Raw genomic sequence first — 22,934 nt, 5'->3', positions numbered from 1 at the left:
GGGGAGCAATGGTGGGTGGACAGGACTTTTTATCCCTTCCCCGTCCATCCCAGCAATCCCACTTATATTGATTTTGCAGGATGTTTCATAATCTGGGCTTTTGTGCAATATTTCATTTCGAGAAAGACTTCCACTGTTTAAAAATATTTTAAACAGTTAGAAAACTGCTCTTCTAAGAGAGCCAACATCGGATTGTTATTTCTTGTAAGACTCTGAGGCCTTTCTTTTTAGAAAAGACTTCAATCCTCAGGTGCATTTAGGTGATTCATTCCTTTGACAAGAGAAAGCAAGGCACAGATTTTCCTATGAGTAAGTGAAGCAGACTTTTTTCATTCTGTTTCTAGACTAAACCATTGTATCTTTATAGAACCTGGGGAGTGGGAGGGGTGTTGGCAATCATTTTCACTAACCTCTTTGTTTTACATAAGAGAAAATCAAGATCCAGAGAGGTTAAGTCCTTTGCCCAAGGTCACACAGCTCCGTGGTAAAAAGCCAGGACTTCAGACTGCCACTTCAGGGCCTTTAGTGGATGTTTTATCCCTGGTTTTTTGCAGCCATTTTATTTCTGCCCAGTCAGTATTTTGACAAAGCTGTGATTCAGGAGCAAATGTACCGTTTACATAAAAGACTCTGTCTTTTCCTCCCCTTAGCACCTCATCATTCATGTGAGGTGTAATAGGCATGACTTCTCAAAGATATCGTGGTCAAAAAGGCTGGGCTAATTCTCAGAAGGATACGGAAAGATGTGACTCACAAACTGGCACCTGCTGAGAAAATTCCTTGTATCAACAACTTAGCTCAGTGTCCATAATGAACCTTCTTCCGATGCCTCAGGAATGTTTCACACATTTGGAAATAGAAGCTGGTCATCTTGTCATGCTTAGGCTTTAAATAAATTCTTACTGCAACTTGAAGATAAGACCAAAGAAGGGTGTGCAGAGTTCTCTGGGTCAGTTCGACATGAAGGAATTCAGAATGGACTCCATTGTTGTGGTAGAAATATTGACCAAAGAGGTTGGGGGTGGAGGGGATGACAGGGAAGGGAACAGCTGGGGAATGATTATTTATTTCTCTATGGTAAAGACTTTGGATTGAGAGTCAGGGCACCTGGGTTCCGCTCCCACCTCTGCCAACACTCAATTTCTGACCTTAGGAAATTGCTGTTCATCTCTCCAGGCATTCATTTCTTCATCTGTGAAATGAGGTAAAGAATACCCACCCCAATGGTTGTGAAGAGAATCCAGATGAAATGAGATATATAGAAGCAGTTTATAAACTATGAAAAAGTATACATTGACCTTCTACTCATTAAATGTATTGCTCTATATTTGCAGTGATCCTGTGAGGTTAGATAAAACAGAGATTATTCCTATTTGTCAGAGAGGTTAAGTGACTTAAAAGCATATAATGTTAGAGGTCATCTATACCAGCATCATTTATAAGGTAGAAACAAGATTTAGAAAAGTGACTTGCCCTAGGTCAGAAAGCTTATTAACATCAGAGCTAAGTCTAGAATCCTTGACCTTCAGGTCATCACTGTTTTTACATTGACTTCTATGATACGATGGAAGGTTAACTAGCTACTGTAACTTATTGGCTAGCTAACACCTTAGGATTCTGTTGGCACTTCTCTTGACTTTTGAAATCACATATTCATCTCCTAAGCCTTGCTACCCACTGTCAGTGGTGCCATCTTAGAATGGTAACTTGGATTTCTAGAAGGAGATGAGAATTTCACACATCGTCGGTCTTCGAAAATAGCCTCAGACGCTGTCTCATACCTAGTTATAATGTGGATGTGTAATAAAGCATAACCTCTCCTAAAGTTAGCAGATGATTATCCTTCTCCATAGAAACCTAAACATAAATCTTACTCATTAAAAAAAAAAAAAAAATGCTAGGGATGCCTGGGTGGCTCAGTCGGTTAAGCATCTGCCTTCAGCTCAGGTCACTGTTCCTGATCCTCGGAGCACTGGGATCAAGCAGTGCATCAGTGGGGAGTTTTCTTCTCCTTCTGACCCTCTCCTCTCTCGTGCACATTCTCTCTCTTACTCTCTCTCTCTCTCTCAAATAAAATCTTTTTTAAAAACGCTAATAGCTCTTGATTCTAAGCTGAGATCTCTTTGCAATCTCCGTATCATAAATCCGCCTTATTACTTGGTGATAAATGTGACTTTGACTGAAACTCAGCATTTGTTTTCATTTGTTACACCTTTCTCTAAATGAATGAGGTTTTCAAAAGAAAATACAGCAAAAGGGCATTTAAGCAGGCTTCTAAAGCAAATAAGTATTAAAATTGGCCTTCTCTCATTGAGGCTGTCCCTTACTACTGTGGTTTATTATTTATGTGTGTGTGCTAAAAGCAAGACTCTACAAGGACTCAGGGGAGACCTTGAGAAGTAGAGAAATCATGACGATATAAATTTTGAGCTGCTCAAAAAAGGTTACGATCTAAACATTAGGGGGGTTGATAATGACAGTGAGGTTCTTATTTAATGACTCCATGATCTTCCACATGCAGAATGTGCTTGAGATCCTGGCAAGTCTGGTCAGCCCTGATCACAGCAGGAACCAGACGGGGGTGGGGAGGGGCAATGGCAGGATCAGGGGTTAGAGAAGGGAAATGAATGAGTTACTGTACTTCTTTCCTTTAGCCTAGACAGTTTTGAGGATTAGCAAATTTCTCTCTGTGAAACGCGCTGGGGTCCTTGGAGAGCAGATACTAGATAATTACGACATAGAAGTATTGGTCTTAATGGAAGCTTAAAATGATCTACAGTAACACCAGGGAACGGTCCACATTTGGACGTACTTTGGATTCCTCTCAAGCATTTTATTTACTTTGGGCGCAGAATAATTCCCAAGCCTGTCTGGAAAATGAGAACCAGAGCCTGCAAACCATTTTATAAGCCTCATCCTATTCTTTAGGTGTGTCTTTTCTTTTTTTCTTTTTTTTTTTTTTCCTAAAGATTTTATTTATCCATTTGACAGAGAGAAATGACAAGTAGACAGAGAGGCAGGCAGAGAGAGAGAGGGAAGCAGGCTCCCTCTGAGCAGAGAGCCCGATGCGGGGCTCGATCCTAGGACCCTGGGATCATGACCTGAGCTGAAGGCAGAGGCCCAACCCACTGAGCCACCCAGGCGCCCAGGTGTGTCTTTTCTGCCTTTGCAGTGCTAACCCAGCATAGACAAAGGCGGATCCTTCTGCAAATAGCACTTTCCTTACCATAAAGAAAGAAAGGCGGGGGGGGGGGCAGGAAGAAGGAAGAAAGGGAAGAAGGGAGGGAGGAAGAAAGAGAGATGGGTAATTCACCTATCTTTATCTCACTTGTGTGAAAAAGTATAGTAAGCTTTCTTCTCCCAGGCAGATAACTAAATGGTAGGTGGGTAGATCAGTCAGTCAAATGATAGATGGATAGTTACTAAAATGTTTCTGAAGCATTTAATCAACCAGTATCTGGTTTTGATAAAGACCCTCCAGAAGGAACTTTGGCTGCTCTTTGTTTAATCACCAGCTCTTTTCCTCGTGGTAACCAGTTACATCAGCCCGGTGAGCAGACCACGCGGTCAAATACCTATTCGTAGAGGTTCATCCACAGTGATCTGATTAGGAAGAATTTCAACCTTCAGTTAATAGGGAGGGAAACGTCTAATACATTTATAGCCCTGTTGCCTCGGCCAAATAAGAGAAACCCACTTCAGTTTCGAGGAACCGATCTTCTCCCCTCCTGTGTAAGATCCCGCCGAACAGATGACTTCACCAGGCTCCTAACAAAAGCCAGTCTGCCTGGCACCTTCTCAAGACAACTTTAGTCTTGGCTTGAGACAGTTCCTGCCGTGACCATTGTCCCGTCAGACTTGATAGGGCCTCGAGCATGTGTCCATGGAGGAATCGGGCAGGCTTCCTCCACATCTGGGCCAATGCTGCTGCTGAAGGCAGGGACCTTAGGCGCCTACTGAAGCCAGGACAGCAGTTAGCCACTGTCAAGAGCTGTGCAGCTTGTAGGGTTCAAATTCTGTTACCTTTTCACAAACTGATAGCAAACTATCCTAAGGAGATACTTTTTCACATGTGGAATTTATTACATCCCTAAAAAGCATTTGCTATCAAGCTTTTTTAAGGTATTGGTCAGTTTCTCTTCAATTCTTTTGTACCATCTTTAGTATTAATTTTTAAAAATATTAAAACCAAGCCCAGAATATTGTCCCAGCCCCTGCGCAAGACCCTACTCTGGCTCTTCTCTGACCATACCCCTCCCATGAAGTTAAGACTCTGTGGGGCCAGTGGGGTACGTTCAGTTAGAGCCAGTTTTCCAATCATGCTCCTGGTTTCGGGGATTCCCCAAGAAAACTCAGATGAGCCCAAGCCTGCTTCCAGGGCCTACGCGGGGGTCCCTTTCGTAGGTCTGTCTTCTTAGGGCAGACTAGCCAATGTTGTGAAGACCTGGGCCTGACGTAAGGCCCAGGTCTGACTGTGTGGAGGGCAATGATGGCGTGTGGCTGCGAGAGAGCTAGGTATGCACGCGTGTGCTGAGGAGGCACCTCACAGAATGGGACAGAGCTGAGTCCAGCAAGGGAAGGGCCTGGGCTGTGAGCCAGGGGCCATGCCGCCCACACCACCCTGTTCTTGCACAGAATTTAAGGAGTCCTGGCTCTCCAGGTCATTATAATCTGTATTTGTCGATCAAAGAAGGAGGATAGAAGGATCTTATTTAACGGTCTGTAGCCTGATAGATAGTTTTTAAATATTTAGATATCTTACGTGGGCTTTCATTCGTATACCTGCCCCTTCCAATTATACACTTGTCTCTGTCCATTCCCATTCTTTCTCCCTTTTTTCAATCTCAGAAAAGGGAGTGTCCTCCCTCCTTGTCTAAACTAGAGCCCGACTGTGACTCTGAGCTCCTTCCCCATGACACCCTTTCTGCTGCCCACAAAATGCACCAACAGCTGTCCCCCAACACTCCCTCTAGATGCTGTTTCCTTATTCTTTCATATCCCACAAACTTTTCACTGATCTTTTCCCCACAGAGGTCGCTGTGGATTCTAAGGCCCAGAGGTCACTAGTCACCATTCTCTGGGAAGGCTGTGGTTAGCGTAATTCAGCACAGTTGCAAACCCCTCCCTGAGACCCTACAGACAGTTTCCCCACGGCTGTCTCCTTATCCTGCTTCACCAAGTGCTGCTTCCCCTGTCTTCTCCATTCAGCTCAGTGTCCTTCTTCCACCCACGGAGGAGGATACTCCCCAGGGTTCAGTCAAAGGGGTCCTCTGCCCTCCTCTCTCTGGGCATTTGCCCTTGGCAGACATGTCTGCCTCCTGGGGAGGACAGCCACATCTCTGACTCCATGAACTTGACTTCCACTCTCATGCCTCCCCAAATGCACAACTCCAGAACACTCCACAATGAATTCAGCTTGCCTTCTGACTCCCTCTTTTTTGCACAAAATTATTTCGATGGGAGTTTTTCTACGTCTTGTATTTTAAGTACAATGGTTTTGGTTCCAGTACAGGGATTTTTGTCAGCTAGCTTGGACTAACCACCATTTATCGCATGGTGGGGAAAAATGCATTCCAGCTTCCAAACAGATTATTTGTAAAAGAATGTAGCCCACATGGGAAAGGAAGACTTCTTATTGCCCCAATGTGATTGCATCTTTGCAATAAACACACCAGGCATTCTTACAGATACTAAAATTCAGAGATGAATAAGGCATGGCCTCAAAGAACTCAGCAGTTAAAAAGGAATAGACATGAAAGAAAACTACTGCATTCCCCTACTGCACCTAGAGTCATGTTTTGCACATGCTAGGTGTTCAGAAGACAGCTGTTGGTGGGCAGTCAGTTCGGCAATAGAAAACAGTGAATCTTAGGAATTTTGTCCCTCTGTGGGATTCCCAATACTCCCAAAAATCTTTGCCCACACTCAAGAGTTTTCTTTGCATATTCCCAGTTGGCCCAGATACCCTGAAGTCTCTTCTAACTTTCACATCAGCATTATGAACATTCTTAGAGGGAGATGGCAGAGGAGAGGGGAATTTGGGAGCAGAGTCAACAGTTAAAAACCACCTTGCTCCAGTTAGAGTTGCTTCAAGGTCCCAAACTTCTTTCCAGATTCCATAAAAATGCTGCACCCCACTCAGCTCTGGCCTTTTCTCATATGCATTGTGAGACAGAGAATTAAGAAGGTATTTCCTAAATTCAAAAAATATATGTCATACACTAGAGTACAAAAGCAGATTATAAAACCCACATGGTGAACGTCATCCATTTCAGTTGAAAGTTCTGTTGCTGTAGATGTGAATGTGTGTTTGTGTGTGTGTGGGCGCGCGCGTGTGTGTGTGAGTGTACAACCTCTTACACATACATTGAAAGGAAATAAAAGCCTCGAAACTTACACAACAAAACATTAACAGATGTTATCTCTGACTAATGTGATCTTGAATAATTTTTATCTTCTTTTTTGTGCTTTTCTGTGATTTCTGTGGTGAATACATTTCACTTTTGCCTTCAGGGAAAAAAACCTACGTGTTTTCTATCGCTGTGTGACAGATTAACTGCAAATATAGCGTCTGAAAGCAACACCCATTTATCAGGTCCTGGTTCTGGAGTTTGGGAGTCTGGGAAGACTCAGCTGGGTTCTCGGCTCAGGATCTCCTAAGGCTGGAATCAGGATGTCAGTCAGACTGGGCTTCCGACCTAGAGGCTCTGCTGTCAAGCCCATTGGATTGTTGGCAGAGTTCAGTTCCTTGTCATTGTAGGATTGAGGTCCCAGTTTCCTTGCTGGCTATTAGCCAGGGTCATTCCTAGATCCCCATCTTCCCCCGCCCCATCTCAGCCACAGATAATTCTCACATGTCCCATCCCCCCATACTTCAAGTCTCTCTGTCTTTCCCTTATGCAACCAGCTGGAAAAAACTTTTTAGGACTTATATGATTAAGTTGGGCCCACCCAGATAATCTCCCTTTTTGATGAACTCAGAATTGATTGGTTAGCAGGCTTAATTACATCTGCAGAATCCTCTTTGCCACATAAAATAAATAATCACAAGCAACATCCTATCATATTCATAGGTGCTGCCCTCACTTAACACTTAAGAGGAAAGGATTATGCAGACCTTGTACACTGGGGGGCAGGAATCCTGGGTGCTACCTTGGAATTCTGCCTACCACTCTGTGTGTGTGTGTGTGTGTGTGTGTGATTTTTTTGAACTCTCCCCTGAGAGTTAAGAATGGAATTCTTGGTAGCGCCCAAAGCCCTCGTCATACTTTCTACCTCCTGTTGGGGCAGAAATCACAGAAGAGGATGGACCAGAAGCCTGGAGTTTGTCTGCCTTTGTGGATAAACACACATCTGTCTCTCTGGACCCATCCGGGGCCGTCCGTGGAGCCCTTATGTCTAGTGGCCGCCCAGAGAGTCGGAGGCTTACAGGTCTGGTGACAGTTCTGTTAACTCTCTGATTCTCTCGTCTGTAGTATGACATCGTTGGACACTCCGGAGACGGCTACAACATTGGTCTAGTTCCACTTAACAAAATGCCCAAGGACAATAAGCAAAGACTAGAAATTCTGAAGGTAAATGCATTAAGTCACCTCTCTGTTGTGAAAACTTCTACCAGATTAGGTAAAGTATCTGCTGATCACTGAAAAGATTCACCAAGGCAGCAGGAGTTACAGGAAAGAAAAAGACTTCCTGTTTTACAGGCATATTCATGCATTAAACTGGGAAAACACTCATCATATTCAGGCATTAAACTGGGAAAACATTCATCACACCTAAAATCCTTTTCTCCACCCTACAAATTTTCAACATTGTTCCCTACAGATTCTCAGTGTACTTGGGATTGTATCTGTATTCTACAGCCTGGGTCGCCTCCTATACCCTCTGCAGTTCTGCTCAGCCCCTGCACATTTCAGTTAAAGAAAAAGAATGACCCTGTTTAGAGAACTCTCTAAGCCCAATTTTATGTCCTTAGTATCTTCTGATGATAAATTCAATTTCACATACCTAGAGCTACAGTAGAAACACATACACACCAGGAGCTTAAAGTAAGTTTCCTCCATAGCTGTTGTTGTAAGTGCGGTGCTTAGTGTTACAACTTTATTAGGAATTCAACCCATTCCTCATTTTTCTCCCATGTCATGTCTGCTCACAGGTCTTGCCCACCTTTAAGGGGAAAGGACTATGCAGGCTTTACATGCCAGGGGGTGGGAATCTTAGGGACCACCGTGGAATTCTGCCTACACACTGTGTGTGTGTGTCTGTGTGTGTGTGTGAGAGAGAGAGATGCCAAGTTTGATGTTTTCTTAGATTTTTTTGCTTTAAGTGGCACCTTGAGTTTCAAGAGTCAGTGCTTCTGGGGGAGTCTGGGAACATTTCCTGTTTCTAACAAAAGTCTTAACCACATACAAATATCACTGTGCACTGTTGTCCCTCTAAGGTGCAAATTAAATAGAGCTCACTTAGATATTTCCTGTTCGAGTATAATAATCGGTATTTGTGCGTTCTCCTGATTAATGGAACTCTCATGATGTTTGCTTACAAAGTTTCTTACTCGTGGCTTCTGTGCCCCGTCTCTTCCTCCCAGACCATGCACGCCCACGCTCAGTTCTGCATGAGTGGGGACCACACTTTAGAGGGGACAGAACATGCCATCAAGGAGATTGTCAAAGAAGAAGCCGACGAGTACTTCGTCATCGTCTTAAGTGATGCAAACCTGTCGCGATACGGAATACATCCTGCCAGGTTTGCCCAGATCCTGACAAGCAACCCTCAAGTAAATGCTTTTGCCATTTTCATTGGATCTTTAGGCGATCAAGCAACCAGGTAAGGGCCACCTCGGGATACGGCAAAGGACAAACAGAGAGACACTTGAATACCTGCCTGACACATGCCGTCTCATGGGATCGGTGTTACAAGGGGCAGTGGCAGGGAGGGGGGCAGCGGGAAGAGTACCCACTAGGGCTGCTACCCTCGAGGGGCTGGTGGTCCAGTTGAGAGGACAGAGCGCCCTCTCTTACATTTGGATGAGCAATAATAGTCTTAAATTAATTATTTTTCATCTATTTAAACCAACAATAGAATAATTAACAAATTGATTTGTCCACTGATAAATTAGACAATGTTTTATATATTTGGCACTGAACATTGAGGTCTCAAGCTCAGTTCTAATCAGTTCAGTTACTCCAAATATGATTTCATGTTCAAATCATATTCAGTCGCAAACATCATATCCAAGTAACAAACTTTTCCCAGTATGAGAGATGGTATATATGTATGTGTGTCTATAAAATGTGTATATAAATGATATAGAAAATGTGTGTGTGTGTATATGTGTATATATATAGTATATATCTATATATAGACACAGAGAGACATATACATAAATATGCATGGGTAGACATGCATGGGGAATATATATACATATCTATCTATCTTGGATAACCCCCCTTATATGTGTATTTGTCCCTTCTCACTGAGGAGACAGGCAGGTGAAGCACTGGGAGACAATGTAAGACAGAGTAAGTGGGCTATGGTGAGTGCTGTGAAATGTATAAGCCTGAGGATTCACAGACCTGGGGCAAATAATACATTCTATGTTAATAAAAATAATTTTAGAAAAGAAAGAATATATAGTAAAACACTACACTGAACGTGTTGAATATTCACTAGAGAAGTTTATGGTCAGATAACAAATGCCACTGTGGATGAACTGAAAGGAGAGATCTGGAAACACTGATTTCTCAAACACACCAACATTTATCTTTTTGAATTATAAGCAGAAAGAACTTGTGATTTTTCTCCATTTGAAATAGTTGTATGAAGCAGAAAACACAAATGAAAGTAGAGCTCCCCCACCCCCCAAAAATAACATTCCTGCCCAGAACACATAGCTTTTCGTTCTTCCTGTCTTTTACCTGTCACACTCTGAGATACAGAGTGCTGTATAGACTAGGACACGTTTTAGCTTCCAAAGAGCTGGCATCTTTTCTTTTCCCTTTGCCACTGCAGGATTGCAGAATAAGCTTAAGAACTGCCTTAGTTTCATGTCATTACTGTCAGTTTATTACAACTGACTGCATTTTTCTCAGGTTTATATTTTAGCATCTTCTGGAATGTTGATGTTCTCGAATGCAAGCCATGCCTTTTCCACCCAGATTTCTTTCAGGACCAGCCCAGTATTAAGCAGACAGCAAGTTCAGCAAATACTGGTTGAGCTGAAATAGCTATTTTGTCTTTCTAGTGAACAGATCCTGTTTGAATACTTAAGAAAGTACAATAATACCCTTGTGGTTTCCTAGGGAAATGGTCCAACATCCACTGGCAAAAGATATGTTGCAGAATTAGCTGGTCTCCCAGGCATGCCAAATGTATGATACGACACAGGATGGTTGACTTTTATGAAATGTCATTCCAAAACCAAACTTTGTTGGCACAGTGAAAGGAGGCGTTCTTTTGGATAGAACTGTGTCTTGTACTTTCATTGCTTTCAGAAATGGCCCTTTGTTCCAGATGATAAATCGCCATTTAAAAGAATTATCATAAGCCTATATAACCTTGGTGTCATCAGAGCTGCAACTGCGCAAGCCAGATTGCCCTTCACACTGCATGATGTGAGCGCCCCACCCCCCCCCCAAAAAAAAAAGAGAGAGAGAGAAGGAAAGAAAGAACCACCTGGATTTGGCTGGGCAGCGTTTTTCCCGGCCTGAGTTCTAAGGCAGGGAAAGCACTTAGAAGCACAGGGTGAGGTCCACGTATTTGCTGGACCCAGGTGAGCTAATCCCAGATTCGTCCCTCGGGCTCTGTTCTGCCAAGGGAATACCGGGAAATGACAGTAATAAAAGGAAGGAAACTTCTTTTCAAATTAACTGATTTTCTCACTGAAGAGAGCTTTCTTTTGGTTCACTGCTCTCAGTGTGCTTCTCTCCCTCTGTTCTGTGGCCCTTCCAAGCCTTTTATTGCCTGCTGACAAACCATTCCGTGGTAGGCAGGGGCAAGGTATTAGAAAGTAAAAACTTCCTTTGGAAGCTGTGGTTATGGGGGCAGGAAGTGGAAGGGGAGCCCCCATTTGCAATGGTAATTTTTCTTTCCCTTTCCATCCGGGCAGGCTTCAGAGAACTTTACCAGCTGGCCGGTCCTTCATTGCCATGGATACCAAGGACATCCCCCAGATTTTACAACAGATCTTCACCTCCACCATGCTGTCCACTGTTTAGGGCAGACCCTTCATCACCCTGATGACCCCGGGACTTAAAATAAGATGGGAATAAAGAGCCCGCCAAAGAAAAGACGACAGCTGTGACCCTGCGCGTTGCCTGGAGGACTCTGGCACTCCCGGCTCTTCCTGGGCTCGCTCAGGAATCAGAATGCAGGAAAGCAGCAGGAGGAGAGCTTGTGCATGGAAATCTACCACCGGGGATGGGTTCCTTGGGTAAAGCGAGTTGAGCTGAGTTTTATAAAAAAAAAAAAGGTCAGGAGTCAACAAAGGCAATTTGAGAACTATGGCGCTTGGTTTATATCCAGAAACCAGAGGGGAAGAGAATTCCTTGCTTTTGCCTTAACACAATGACTGGTCACCTGAGGTAACAGAAGTGATTTCTGATGCCATGTTCCGCCATTGAGATAAAAGTCTGCGTAAACTCACCCAACTTGCTCCTGTCCAATAATTAATTTTATTTTTTCCTCCATGATTTTTATAGTATTTAACCTACTGCAAAGCCTCCTAACAGCAGTTCTTTTAAAAAAAGGTTAGATTTTTTTCAATAATTCCATTTTCTTGGCCAAAGCCAAAAGGAATCAAAAGATCCCTGCATTGCTTCCTTTCCCATTTGACTTTTTAAAAGACTCTTTAAATAATGAAGAGCAAATGTCCTATTTCCATGCTGCCATCATGGAATGCTAAAGGCTGTCTTGCCTTGAACTTCCTGTATCTTCTTGTTCTTCCAGTGCTTCTCACAAGTTCCACATACTTCGGTGTCAAAAACGTAATGCTTGAAATAACAAACGCTTATGGTTTTACTTAAAGCAGAGTAAAAACAAGGCAGCATGTTTGAATTAATGGGAACTGGAGATTTCTTTAGCTGTTAAAAAAAAAAAAAAAAAACGCACACACACACACAAAAAACCTTTTTTTCAAGATTCGTTCTTTTTTCTTTCCAAGTGTACCTTATTTCCGCCTACCTTAGGCTGACCTTTATTTATCAACAGGCCTGATGTCATTTTGCTTACAATCAAATGCTACAGCCAGAGTCAGGCTCTGTTCAACCATAAAAGAAGTTCCTCTCCACCAGTGATGCAGGCAAAATGGCGGGGAGCACCAGTGGATGGGTACTTGCTTGTCGCAAGTTGGAAAAATCAGTCTTGTTAATAATATTACCTTATTTGCCTATATAGCATGAAATTGTACAGGCTCATTTCATTTTAGTCAGTCAGAGGAAAGAAAACACCCGTTTGTTTCTCCACCCCAACTCCCTATCAGCTGTCAAAGAAATAAAAACGATCAGATTCCCATGCAGTCCCATCCAGTGAGTTCGCATGGCTCGTCTTACTTTTCCTCACAGTCAGGCGGGGCAGCTCAGGGCTGGGCTAGCCCCCTTCGTGCTTTCTTCCCACCTCGAAGATGAGCTCTTGCAGATTTTGCTCCTTTTCTTGCAGCCTGACCACGGTTCAGAGAGCTCTCTTCTCTCCCCGGGACTCTCCGTAAACCCATTCAGGCACTCAGAGGAGCGCGTGGGGACCGAGGGTAGAAGCCACTGCTGGAGGGACACCTCCCACTGGGCCTTCCTAGGCTAAGCAACAACTTGAACCCCTTGAGGGTGTCCCCTCTGCGAGAGGGCCACAGCCCCAAAATGCTTTGCCCGGAATCTGCAAGTCCCTAACGGAATGGCCTTTTAACAAATCCTGCCTGTGCCCTAACTACCTGAATTAGCAGAGGCCATTTTTTTAAACATGGGAAGAATGTTCTCACGTAATTCAATTTCCCTTTCCCCACTGGCCAGACATCCTTGCAATTATCATTTAAAACAAACAAACAAACAAACAAAGAAAAACATGTGACTCCTGACTTATTTGTAAAAGGGAAAGATGGTGGGGGAGGGGAGTAGAGAGAGAGGAGCTGAGAAGAGTATAATTTTCACTTCTTGGAATACCTAAGAAGTTTGTGCCTTTATTATTAAATGTACTTAATTATAGGCCACTCCAAGCTGTTCCCAGGCCCTTCTTAGGGCCAAGACATTATAATAAATGCATTGCTAGCCTCAGGGGGGGTTCCATTGAAAAGCTTCTGAACCGGCTCGGTCTTGTAGTGCCCGTGTAATGCTGAGAAGGTTCATTGTGACCCGTAAGCACCAGGAGGAATGAAGGCTATGAATGGCCGCTGTCTAGTGTGTAACCCCCTCACCCCACCACCACCCCCCCACCACCACCCCCCACCCAGAACCTTTTGTGTGCCCCAGCAAGATGACCTCATCACACATGGGGCACCTCCAGCCAGGAGTGGATCCGAGCCGGAGTACTTGAGCCTATCCCATGTTCAGCATGAATCATTTCATTCTTTCCAGAGGAGGAGAGATCCATCAATGCCAGCGGGATTTTCTCTGAACAAACCCGAGGGCTTTGAAAGCCATTTAGAAGCAGTTCTCCGTGGACAACCCGGTCAGTGTTCCCGAACGGCCAGCTCCAGAGGCCTCAACCCTCCCTCCACCTGGCTCCTTCCTGCACCTGTCAGCTCAGCCAGAATTAAACTCCCCCGAGAAGGGAGCAGAGAGGTATGGGACTGGGGGCAATACCAGGGTGGTCGCCTGTGTGTCCTGTTGCCGTTATGGCCCAACAATCACAGTTAGGAGAGAGATTCCACAAATGCTAAGCCAACAACTCCTGCCTGGACAAACTTTTTTCTGGAATTGCATCAAAGAATAGTCACATATCCCTTTGTGTTTAATAAATTGTGCCTTGCTTTTTTTCATCTTAGGAAATAAAATGTCCATTTCCAGAAAAATTCTTCCAACCAGTAACATGTCTGGCTTTTTAAAATGCTTCGATGGAGAGCCTAATCTGCTCCCACTTTCTGGCCAGGGTGTTATCATAAGGGTCTTAACCATTGCCTTGCCTTTACTTTCCTTTCGCAGATTTGCTACGGCAAAAGTACTCTAGGTCATGGAAAGGAATTCCAGTGTTTGATCTTGTGGTGGAAGAGTTTATAAACTCCAAGTAGGATTAGTCAGTGGAAAGGAAGTTCTAGATGCTGCTGTGATGTGTGAACTTGGACTTGTCACTTCTGGGTCTCAGTTGCTTCATCTATTTAAAATGAATTTAAACTTGAAAAGCTGAACCAAATTATCTCTAACACTCTAGTCCCTGCTTCTAGATCTCACAGAGCCACTGAGTTGACTGTGCATCACACATCTTACAAGAACCACATCATGTCAGTGTGTTTTTGCCTCCCACGAACAGAGGATTTGGGCACCGACACCCATTGCCCCAGCAATACAGTGTCCCTGACAGCATATGCTTTCTAAAAGCTATAAAAAATGTCATTCAGTTTGGACAAGCAGGGCTTTCCCCCATCAGCTGGACAGATACTTCTGTTGGACAGTCATTCACAACATTTCTACCCATTGTCTCTTACTTTGCATTTTGCTGCCTTAAAATAAAACTCCTTATCTGCTGATCTGCACCGTGGGATCAAAAAGGGTCAGAAATTGGAAAACTACTGGGTGCCCCGAGCTGACCTTTGTGCCGCAAGCCGAACAATGAGCAATTGTGTGTGTGTGTGTGTGTGTGTGTGTGGTTTTTTTTCTTTTTTCATTGTTAAATCCTGTAAACAAAAATCTCTGGAGGGGGGAAAAAAAATGCTTTGCCAGGCAATCCTCTCCAGCTGAAAATGATTTGACACTCTCTTTAGACACCAGTGCCCGTCTGGGGCTGACACCTTCGAACAGACACCGTGTCTGTCCTCACAGCCACCGTGTCTGTCCTCACAGCCACATGTCAGCTTTGGAATGTCAGCGTTACATAATCTCAAAGTCGAGTGACGCTTGTGGTATTTGGCCACTCAGAGCAAAAGAGAACTCTGTCCTGAGGTGGTTCGGATCCAGACTGTGGCGGGAACGTCCTGTTCGGATCAAAGAAATCTCATCAGGTGACACATCAGCTCTGCGGGGCTTCGCCCACCCCCCAGGCATGGTCCTCTCCCCCAGGTGGGCGCCAGGCTTACCTCAAGTCTCCTCTCTTCTCACTGGCTTTGTCAAAGAGCTTTGGGGCTGCCCGCTCTTTCCCTGAAAAAGCAATCCGTGTTTGCCGATCAACTCTAACTCTGGAGATGGTGGGTGTAAGCCCAGAAGAGTTTCAGGATAATATCGGGATTTCTTAAAATCCCAGGGAACTCTGAAGCCTTAGAATCACTGGCCAAGTTTGACCTGGAAAGGGAAGGGGGAGATGTCAGTCCAAACATCCCAGAGCAGGTCTGTCCCTTCATGCTGGCCAGAATGGTGCAAGCAAATAATGAGCCTGTCAGGACTCCTCTGTGTAATTGGTCTCATGATGCCATACGTGAGGCCTTATTAGTTGAAGAAAAAAAAGTATGTTTATTCAGGACATTAAAGTTGGGTTTTTAAGTGCAATATATTTATATTAATAAATCCTGATGCTAATTTAACAAGACTGAACATTTCTTCATTCCCACACTAATTAAGACTTTTTTATTTTTAATCCTTGGGGCTCCAGGAATGGACTGAGTCTTAGCAAAGCTAGTAGGTCCATTTCCTCTTACCAAATATTTTCTGGCCCATGTAAAATTCAGCCCCGAAAACACTGGCCCAGAAAGGGGCCCGTGCAGGCCCAGTGGAAAGCAAGTAACGGCACTGGGGAAGCAGCCTGTTGACCAGCCTTGGCCTTGGCTCCTGGGGGGGGTTAGGGAGTGGGGTGAGGGGTTTCCCACAGAGCGCAGGGCTGGTGAGGAACCCACGGGCTTCTGCAGCATGCCAGCCAGGACGCTCGGATTCCAGGGTATTACACACAAAAAATAAAGAGGGCATAGGACAAGGCATACCCGGGAAGGTTTGGGACTTAGTTAACTAACACATGGCCTGGGAAACCCACACATTTATTTTGCAGTTGACAAAGAAAGGATTTTTACCTGAAAAGTGTCCTTTGGGGCCTCAGATGTCTTTGAACAACTATTTTCAACACTGATAGACTATGCATGTCCATACAGTGCCAGCTCAAGCACAGAGATCTACGATTCAGCATGCAGGGCCCAAACCACAGAATCTCTTTTTCTCTCTGACTCTCAGTGTGGACTGGAAGAAATGGGAAGGCTCTCTGCAGAGCTGGGAGTTTGTGGCAGTTCCACAAGACGGCCTGAGAGCAGACAGTCAGTCACTTGGCTAGAACACAGCTCCACGCAGCTGGCCTGGCTCCTCGCCCCTAACATCTGAGGTCTATCTTTGGAGCTGCATTTCCCAGAGAGAGGGGCTTCTCTTTTAAAATACAAATAGCCCTGAGAGGCTATCCATCACGCTCATCTTGGTTTGAATTCCTTCATTCACACGCTTTCTTCCAGGCCCCAGCTGAGAGGAAGGTTCCAGAGAGGGACTGTGACCAGGCATGAAGCAGAAGGGAGTGAGGGGCTTGCAGCTTGGGCCTGGGACACAGCATCCAGGCATGAGACGGGCGCATGGTGGGGTGAGGTGTGCCGGTCTTGCTTGAGGCTACATATGTGGTCTCTCCATCCTCTCGAGAGGGCACGGAGAAGGCTTTGTCAGGGCAGTGGCTTGCTTCTCTGTCGTCCTGCTTTTTTGGAGACACCCAGATTCGCACTTGCATTTTGTGCTTCTGCTTAGGGAAGCTCCACCTTTCTGGCATCTGGGTTACAGAGGTAGGCACAGCTGATTCCCTAGCAAGGACAAGGAACTTGAACTTGGGGCCCTGCCCCACAATACCTGGGCCCTATCTCTGGGGAAGCCAACCAATTGGGTTTTTTTTTTTTTTTTTTTCATTTTGCCAAGAGAACTTTTACCCTATGCTATGGGTTTTTCCAAAGAGAATTTACACCCCTGAGAGGCCACAATCCTGCTTGGAAGCCACTTTCTTGCCCTGCAGAAGTAGGGCTGATCCACACTCCATAGGACGCAGGTAGAACAAGCCATGGGGAGGTTCCAGAGGAAGGAGCCGTGGAATTCCCGAGTTCCATCCTGGTGAGGACTGGAATGAGATCAGCAGGAGCCTCTTAAACCCAGAATGTTCCTCCTGTACGATGGGAGTATTAAGGTTACCTCTAGGAAGCATCTAAAGAAGTCTGTAGAAGCATCTGTAATTCCGACTTTAGGAAGAAGCTGTTTTTATAACAGTTCCTAAAAACACTCACATATTACTAGCATTAAAAAATCAAAGACCTTTGAAAAATGAGTGTGGCTTCTTAAAAAATTTTCTTTGTTTCCCTTTGAGTTGGTTCTCTTTTCTCCCTTTCCAAAGAGAACCAGTTTGGGTTTTTTTTTAATTAAGGTATAATGGACATATGACATTATATTAGTTTCAGGTGTATGACATACTGATTCAATATATGTAGATCTTGTGAAATGGTCGCCACCGTACAGCTCATTCCCATCCGTCATCGCACATTAAAGAGAGCCAGCTTTGCGTTTCCTGAGCCCGCTGATGGCCCCCTCTCTTCATGACTTGCCATTCCCTAGCTGCTTATAAAAACCATGACATCAGCTTCTCTCTGAAAACCACATCAGCTCCGCCCTGTGACTGTCTCACTGGTCCTGTCACTTGAGCATCATTAAATCAGACTCTCCCAACAAGGTCCGATTGCAAAGCCACACAGCTGGCATCATGAGAATAGCACCTAACTCACATGAGCCAAGGGATGAGCAGAAGACAGACAGAAGCCGGCGTCTGTGATGAGAAGGCCTCCCTGGTTTCCATAGTCAGATGCACCCGAGAACCTCCAAACGCCCCTCTGCATGATGCCGGCTGCAGAGTCAGGGCGGAAGCCTGGCGGCCCCTGCTCACAAGCCGCGTGACTTCAGGCGTGCTTCCAACCTCTCAGATGGCTGTCTTCTCGCCTCTGAGATGAGGAGAATCACCTGATGTCTCAGGGTTTACGAAGACTGAAATCAAATAAGAAAGGCATCTCATAAGCAGAAAGTGCCAGCCAGTTCAGGCGTGTCCCCAAGAGGGAAGTGACCCCTTGGGAGGTGAGGGACTCTGACCAATTTTGGCTGGCAGTTAGGACATCCTTTGGCCTGGTCAGACACCTCAGAATGGATGCGGAGTGCAGGGCAGCCGCTCCATCAGGGTGAATGTAGTGGGGACCAAAGAAAGAAAGACACTGGCTGAAGGGTGGGGTTCCTGGGGCAGGCGGGAGGCCACTCAGCTCCAGGGCTTTCGTCCCTCCAGGACAGACAGAGCCCGAGCGCTCTGTTTGCAGACATGGCTGCAGTTTGTCCCGTGGTCAGAACCTCGTTTCTCAGGCTTCACTACAGCCCGCCTTGGGTGAGGGACAATGGCCTTTCTTAGGAGTGGCCCAAGCCATGTGTCCTGCAACCACGGCTTTCCCTGCAGGAGGCTGTTAGCGCCAGAACTGCTGTCAAAGTCAAGACTATAAGCGGAGTCCATCTGGATGTCTCCCCGGCCTGTGCCCCTTCTTCAAACCTGGGGAGAACGCCTGACCCCGCTAAGCATTCAGAGAGCCCTTGACAGAATCGGTGCCTTTAACTGGTCCCTTCTGGGAGGGTGACTGAGGAGTCTTGGAAAACTAAGCCTGAGCCGCCATGTTCTGTCATATGCAGGGAGAATAATAAAATATTATCATCATTATTATTATAACACAAAATAATACCAGCTGTTATCTCGCATTTCCCACATGCCAGGCATTTCTAAGCACTTTGCCTAAACAAACTCATTAAGTCCTCACAACGACTTCATGGGACTCATCCTATTCCCATTTTGTTTCAAAAGCAAAGACCACCGGTCTACCCTGAGAGAGCAAAGAAGAGGCCGACTGGCTGACTGAGGGAGAGGGGAGCGCCTCGGGCACCGTGAAGGTCAGCGGGAGTAGCTCTGGGCACTCAGCACGCCGGCCCCTTCCTCAGTGCGGGCAAGGGCAGGCTTCCAGGCTTGCCCGTCTTTAGCCGGGCCCTGGGAAGGGGCTCGATAAACTGTTGTCGAATGAAGAGTTGTGGGATGCGGAGGCTCCCTGGTCCTGGGAAGAAGAACTTACACTGGCTCTCAAGGATGAGCAAGGTTCTGTGAGCCAAGAGCACTGGTCAGGGAGTCCCGGAGGAAGGTAGGGGTAAGAGTGATTTGAGCAAAAGCGTAAATTCAGAATGTACCAAGGTGAGGTGACAGGCCTGACAGGAATGTTCTCCTGTTTTTGGCTGCCACTGACCAGCCAGGAATTTCTAAGTGAGGCCCAAAAAACAGCCTCTCCTCCAAGGCTCCAGGGTGGCCTTCTGGGCAGTCCGGCTGCTGACTCCAGCCCTGACTGGCCAGGGCGAGGTGGGAGGCCAGTGGGCAGTCCAGACCCTCCCGGAGCCCAGAGTAATGACAGCTCCACAGAGCAAGCCTCATTACATGGAGCGACTTCATGATGTGGCTGTTTTGTTTTGCTTTGCTTTTTTTTTTTTTTTTCCTCTTTGAAGATGAGTGGAGAACCTTCTTTTACCCAAGATTACAAGTTGGGTTGGGGATGAAAGGTCTGTGCCATGCAGAAGGAGGCCTCAGGGAGGAGCTTGTACATTTGCAAGCCCTTTTGTTGAAAATGGCTTGCTCTGTGGGAAAGGAAAGAGAAGGGAAAGAGAGAAGGAAGGAAGGCAGGAAGGGAGAAAGGGAGGAAGGCAGGAAGGAAGGAAGGATGGAACAAAAAGAAGAAAAGAAAAAGAAATTAGCAGGAGGATCAGAATCATTTCTACCTTTGTGAGGCTGCCTGAGACCCCTGGCTGATCACCATGACTGCCAACGACTTCAACCCTACACACAACCCTCCTTAGACTCTGTCTCCCTAACTCCTAAATCTCTAGAAGACTTAAAAAAAAAAAAAATCAGTTGGCCCATGTTCCCAAACCCAGACAAAACCGCTTCAGCGGGTAGCTTTGCAAAGAGCCTCGCACAACATGGATTGTTCAAACTGGATGTCTGGATGCCTGGCTGGATGAGGTGGCGGATGGGTTGAAGAGGAGAAATGTTACCTATTTAAAATGTGTCAAGGAGCGGTGCCTGGGTGGCTCAGTGGGTTAAACGCCTGCCTTTGTCTCAGGTCATGATCCCAGGGTCCTGGGATGGAGCCCCACATCGGGCTCCCCGCTCAGTGGAGAGCCCGCTTCTCCTGCTCCCACTCCCCCTGCTTGTGTTCCCTCTCTGGCTATCCCACTCTCTGTCAAATAAATAAATAAAATCATTTAAAAAATAAAATAAAATACCTCAAGGAAAGGAGATTAGTACCAGCTTCAGCCTAAGCAGGAATTCCGTCGCATCTGCTAGACTGAGAGCGTAGATTTACCCCTAATCCGTTTACATAAGAGATGAGGAGCCACGGGGAGATGTCATCCCAAGAGAAGAGCAAATCAGACACCCAAGCTTGACCCTGTAACACAATCTTAGTAGTGGGAGGGGCAAGGATGCTGCCTGGTATTGAATGTAAATTTGTGTCCAGGTCAGCCACTGGTGACAAGCAGACATCCAGACAGCTGTGCCCAGGAGACACAGTGACACCCAACAGAAACCATTTTTCTATGGGTAACTAAGTCAGCTCCAAGGGACCACATGCTGCTTAGCGAGGTACAAAGGACTTGGCAACAAATGTCCTTAAGCTCACTGGGCACTGGACTCAAATCATGACTTTCATACTAACTAGTCTTCTGTCATAGGAAGTTTTCTAAACATTGTTTTTTTGAAATACAATTCATATACCATAAAATTCACCCTTTGAGAAGCACACGGTTCAGTGGTTTGAAGTATGTTCAGAAAGTTGTCCAAATATCATCACCATCTAATTCCAGAATATTCTCATCACCCCGGGCAGAAATCTCATGCTCACTAGTAGTCATTGTCCATTGCTGCTCCCCAACGTCTGGCAACTTCAATCTACTTTCCATCTCAATGGATTTGTCTGTGCTGGATATTTCATATAAATGGATTCATATAACATGGGACCTTTTTTTGTTTCTTTCATTTACCATATTTTCGGGATTCATCCTTATACCATAGATCACTACTTCACTCTTTTTTTTTATGGCCAAATAATATTTAGTTGTAGCAACACACTGCATTCTGTTTTTATAAACTGTCATTTATAAGCTGACAGATATTTTGGCTGTTTCCACTTTTTGTCTGATATGAATAATGCTGCTCTTTCACATACAAGCTTTTGAGGGGACGTATGTTTTCAGTTCTCTAGGAGTGGAATTGCTAGGTCATATTGTAACTCTGTGTTTACCTTTTCGAGGAGTGGGCCAACTATTTTCCAAAATGGCTAGACCATTAAATTATCACCAGCAATATGAGGACTCCAACTGCTCCACACACTTGCTATTTTCCATCTTTTTTGTTACAGCGATGTTAGCGAATGTAAAATGGCATCTCATTGTGGTAGGATTTGCATTTTCCTAATGACTAATTATATTGAGCATCTTTTCATGTGCTTATAAGCTATTTGTATATCTTATTTGGAGAAATGTCTATTTGAATCCTTTGCCCATTTTTTTTAATTGCCTATTTGTCTGTGCGTTGCTGAGCTGTAGGAATTCTTTATGGATTTTGGATATTAGACCACTATCAGATATATGATTGGTAATTATTTCCCCCATTCTGGGGGTTGCCTTCATTTTCTCAACCAATGCCCTCCAAAGCACAAAGGTTTTTAATTTCAATGAAGTCCAATATGTCCGTTTTTCCTTTGGTTGCTCATGCCTTGGGTGTTATAGCTAAAAAAAAAATTGCTGGGCTGCCTGGCTAGCTCAGCAGGTCTGGCACACAACTCTTGATCTCAAGGTTATAAATTCAAACCTCATGTTGGGTATGGAGATTATTTAAAAATAAAAATTTAGGGGCACCTGGGTGGCTCAGTGGGTTAATCCTCTATCTTCCACTCCAGTCATGATCCCAGGGTCCTGGGATTGAGCCCCACATCAGGCTCTCTGGCAGGGAGCCTGCTTCTCCCTCTCTCTCTGCCTGCCTCTCTGCCTACTTCCGCCTACTTGTGATTTCTCTCTCTGTCAAATAAATAAATAAATAAATAATCCTTTAAAAAAATAAATAAGTAAGTAAATAATAAAGATTTTTAAATCTTTAAAAAAAAATTGCCTAATCCAAAGTCATGAAAATTTATGCTTTCATCTTCTTCTAAGAGTTTAACAGTTTAAGCTCGCACCTTTGATCCTGTTTGAGGTAATTTTAGTGTGAGATGAAGGTATGACATCTCATCTGCAATCGGATGTCCAGTTTTCCCAGCACGACTTGTTGAAGAGACAGTTCTTTCTCAATTGAGTCATCTTAGCATCCTTGTCAAAAAGTCAGTGACCGTAAACATATGGGTTTATTCCCGGACTATTAATTCTATTCTAATGATCTATATGATTATCCCTATGTTACTACCATGAACTCTTGTCTGATAGAGTTTTGCAGTAAGTTTTGAATTTGAAAAATATGAATCTTCCAACTTTGTTCTTTTTCAAGATTATTTTTGCTGTCTTAGGTCCTTTATGTTTCCGTATGAATTTTAGAATCAGCTTGTCATTTAAAAAAAAAAAAAAGCCAGCTGGGATTTTAATAGGGATTGTATTGACTCTCCTGATCACTTTGGGGAGTATTGCCATCTAACCATATCAAGTTGTCCAATCCGTGAACACAAGATGAGTTTCTATTTTTTTTTTAAGATTTTATTTATTTATTAGACAGACAGAGATCAAAAGTAGGCAGAGAGGCAGGCACAG

The 22,934-nt window shown here is 44.7% G+C and overlaps 1 protein-coding gene and 1 long non-coding RNA gene across 3 annotated transcripts in view; one reads left to right on the top strand and one right to left on the bottom strand.

Moving 5' to 3' along the window:
• Positions 1-12,520, top strand: part of VWA8 (von Willebrand factor A domain containing 8) — a 325,814-nt gene extending 313,294 nt beyond the window's left edge. For both annotated transcript variants that reach the window (XM_004759284.3, XM_045076623.1), the window contains 3 exons: positions 7,476-7,574; positions 8,588-8,826; positions 11,108-12,520. In XM_004759284.3, the coding sequence (XP_004759341.1) occupies positions 7,476-7,574; positions 8,588-8,826; positions 11,108-11,216 (447 nt within the window). In that variant the 3' untranslated portion in view covers positions 11,217-12,520. The remainder of the gene's footprint in view (positions 1-7,475; positions 7,575-8,587; positions 8,827-11,107) is intronic.
• Positions 12,089-20,248, bottom strand: LOC123391108. Its single transcript, XR_006605724.1, has 3 exons — positions 16,136-20,248; positions 15,215-15,416; positions 12,089-15,112 (listed from the first exon to the last, which is right to left on the bottom strand). It is a non-coding gene; the product is annotated as an uncharacterized LOC123391108 (long non-coding RNA).
• Between the last annotated feature and the right edge of the window lie 2,686 nt (positions 20,249-22,934).

Source organism: Mustela putorius, unplaced genomic scaffold, assembly GCF_011764305.1.
Source record: "Mustela putorius furo isolate JIRA1106 unplaced genomic scaffold, ASM1176430v1.1 tig00000179_pilon_pilon_pilon, whole genome shotgun sequence".
Taxonomy (NCBI): Eukaryota; Metazoa; Chordata; class Mammalia; order Carnivora; family Mustelidae; genus Mustela; species Mustela putorius.
Note: the sequence above shows the minus strand (reverse complement) of the source record. Positions and strands in the feature narration are given on the sequence as shown.